The 3,457-nt window shown below is 35.9% G+C and overlaps 1 protein-coding gene across 1 annotated transcript; it reads left to right on the forward strand.

Annotated features, from left to right (window-relative positions):
- Positions 675-1,708, forward strand: LOC107647065. The gene is made up of 3 exons (XM_016351190.1): positions 675-785; positions 1,202-1,325; positions 1,443-1,708. Exons 1-3 carry the CDS (start codon positions 675-677, stop codon positions 1,706-1,708), a joined length of 501 nt encoding a protein of 166 aa, XP_016206676.1.

Here is a 3,457-nt window from a genome sequence, read left to right on the forward strand (position 1 = left end):
TTTACAATATGTTCCAGCAAAGGCTGTGAAAGGTCAGGTTATTGCAGATTTTCTAGTAGACCATTCGAATAATCTGAATGACCAGGGGCAAACATAATTGATGTACATGTCGATTATTGGAAATTATATTTCGATGGTTCGAAAAATAAAGATGGTGCTGGAGTTGGGATTTTAATTATTTCACCAAAATGGGTTCTATCAGAATTTTTGTTTGAGTTAAAATACCCTTGTTTGAATAATGTGGCAGAATATAAGGCTTTAATATTAGGCCTCGAAATTTTGATTGGAAAAAGGGCTTTAGAGATTTAAATCCTTGGGGATTCTTAGTTAGTTTTGAAACAATTATCAAAAGAGTTCAATGTAATAATGAGAAGTTGTAGAAGTATTTAGCAATGGCACAGGAACTGTTAACATCTTTTCAAAAAGTTTCATTAGTTCATATTCCAAGGATTCAAAATGAAATTGCTAACGAGTTGGCCCAAATTGCATCAAGCTACAAAGTGTTTCTGGAAACATTGGGAAAATTGGCAAGGGTTTGTCAAATTTTAGTACCAGTTGATGAGAGAGAAGCGTTGACTTTAGATGAATGGGAGGATGATGATTGGAGAAAACCAATTGCTGAATATTTATAAGATCCTAATGTTCGAGTCGACAATAAAATAAAGTTAAAAGCAATGAACTTCGTGTTATTGGCTGATGAATTATATAAGAAAGGTCTCGATGGAAGTCTTTCTAGGTGTTTAAGTCATTCAGACAAAAATATTGCTTTGGGGAAGTTCATTGAGGTATATGTGGTGCTCATCAGGCTGGAATGAAAATGACATAGATACTACGTCGAAATCAGGTCTATTGGCCTTCTATGATTAAAGATTGCATTGATTATGCAAAAGCATATCAAGAATGTCAACGCCATGGAGTGGTATAACAGATCCCAGAATTTGAATTATATTCAATTATTAAACCTTGGCCTTTTCGAGGATGGGCTCTGAATTTGATTGGGGTGACATAACCTCCTTCGTTGAAAAATCACAAGTTCATTCTGGTGGTGATTGATTATTTCACGAAGTTGGTTGAAGCTGTTCCTTTAATAAAAGCTGGATAAAATGAAGTGATAGACTTTATCGAAGAACATATAATCCATCGATTCAGAATTCCTCAAACTTTGAGTAATAATCAAGGAACTATGTTTACTGGTCAGCAGATTAAGAATTTTACAGCTTCAAGAAACATTAATATGGTTACTTCAACTCCATATTATGCACAAGCTAATGGGCAAGTTGAGGCAGCAAATAAAATATTGATCAATTTGATTAAAAAACAAATTGGTAGTAAACCTCGAATTTGGCATGAAACTTTGAGTCAAGTATTATAAGCTTATCGAAATTCACCAAGAGGATCAACAGGTACTTCCCCTTATAAATTAGTATATGGTCATGATGCAGTTTTGCCACTAGAGATTAATCTCAATACATTAAGAATATTGAAACAAGATAAGTTGTCAGTCGATGACTATTGGAATGCAATATATGATGAATTGAATGATTTGGATTCAGAACATTTGTTGGCACTTGAAAATATGATTCAGCAAAAAGAAAGTGTTGCTCGAAATTATAATCGTCGAATAAAAGAGAAGTGTTTCAATATGGGTGAATTGGTTTTAAAAGTTGTATTGCCAATGAAAAAGAAGTCAACATTTCTTGGCAAATGATCTCATACTTGGGAAGGACCTTTCCAAGTGATGGATTTGTATTCTGGAAATGCATATCCAATTAAAGATATCAATTCTGAAAATGTGGTTAAATAGATAAATGGGAAATACTTGAAACAATATCGATGTATGCAGGATCAAGATTAGGAATATAAACAAATATATGAGAGCACAAGAAAAGTCATTATACATGGAGAATGTTCTAAGTAGGTGGAATAAGGGGTGCCAGAAGGTCAGCTAATTCGGAATAAAGTTGAACCCTCTCACTGTCCAAAACGGAAAGCGCTTCGATTTGCTCATATTCTTCCGTTTGAGCCTTGTCAAGTTGCTTGTTTAATTCTTTCTGTTTGCCTTCTGTAATGCAAAGTTCTGTGAAGATTGCTTGTTGTTTATGTTGAACTGTGGCCAAGGGGATAGCTAAGTCAGCTTTTTTTTTCAAATTTTAGCCAGTTTTTGTTCAATTTGGGCCAGTTTTGCTTCAAGCTCTTCTTCTTGTTTGTCATAGTAGGTTTGAGCATTGAAGGCTTGATTAATCCTCAAATCATACTCTTTGCATAATGTTTTCATTGGTTGAAGAACCTTATTAATTTCTTCTGATCCGATCTTTGATTTTGGCCACTTTCTCCTTGGCCTCTTGCAACTTGTCCTGGACAGTGATATAGTAATTTGAAACTTTTATAAACTTCTTGACTACAGCAGAATATTGGAGAGGAACCTGAAATTTGAGAGAAGAGCTCAGAATGTCATAAAGGAAAGCATTTAGGTTTGATTGATTGGTCCATTCTAAGGGAGCATGTGTTAAAAGTCTCAAAAGAGTGGTTAGTTGTTAGAGAGTGTGTCGGTTGAGCTCAGAAGGAAGGCTTGATGTTGAAGGGTCCTCAGGAGTTGGATTTGAAAGAGGCACTTCATCTTCCTGAATTATTAGTGTTAGAAAGGCAGCAAGTTCAGCCATATTAGCATCAGAAGAGATAGAGGTGATATCAGGAATCTCAGGTGATGGTTGAGGATCATATGAAGAAGAAAGCTCAATGGTTCTTTCTGGGCTTAAAATTCTTCGAGGAGAGGGGACATTCCCTGTATCCTGAGTAGGTAATTCAGGGCTTTGTGCAACAGGAGATTTGTGAAGTGCATCAGTTTGAATTGGAGAACGAAGATCTTCAACGGGTTGATTTTCTAGTGGTAAGGATTGCCCTTGGGTTAAATCGACCAAAACTTGTGTTTCAGGCAAGATGACTTGAATGGGCTCAGCAGAGATCACGGTTTGTTCAGAGGAGTGAAATTCTTGTTGGGTTTGTCTTGCTTGATCCCCTTGTGTTTTCGATTCAGGGTTAGATGAAGGAGCAGAAATAGATTGAGCAATTTTTTCGGTCTGAAATAAGAAAGAAGTGTTTTATATGTTATGTTTTTTTCGATTTGTGTGGGAAATTCGAAATTAACATAAAATTTTCGGGATGGATTTTCTTTGAATGAGATAAGGGAATATAGCTTCTGAATCATTTTCCGAATCGGACTCTTGGGAAGGTGATACGTGTTCAGGAGGGCATTTTTGTCATTTTATAGCTAAGGGACAGAATTGTAATCTCGTCATGTTCAAAGATTGGAATACTAGAAGAATCATACCATGCCAGTCTTGGACATCAAGGAGACCCCAAGAGTTTGTCTCAAAAACAGTGGTGCTAAAATGATGACAACTCATAAGGCCTATTGGGCTAAGTCAGGACAACAAGAAATCCAATAATGCTTTTCAAA

The sequence above is a fragment of the Arachis ipaensis genome, chromosome B06, assembly GCF_000816755.2.
Source record: "Arachis ipaensis cultivar K30076 chromosome B06, Araip1.1, whole genome shotgun sequence".
NCBI classification, from domain to species: domain Eukaryota; kingdom Viridiplantae; phylum Streptophyta; class Magnoliopsida; order Fabales; family Fabaceae; genus Arachis; species Arachis ipaensis.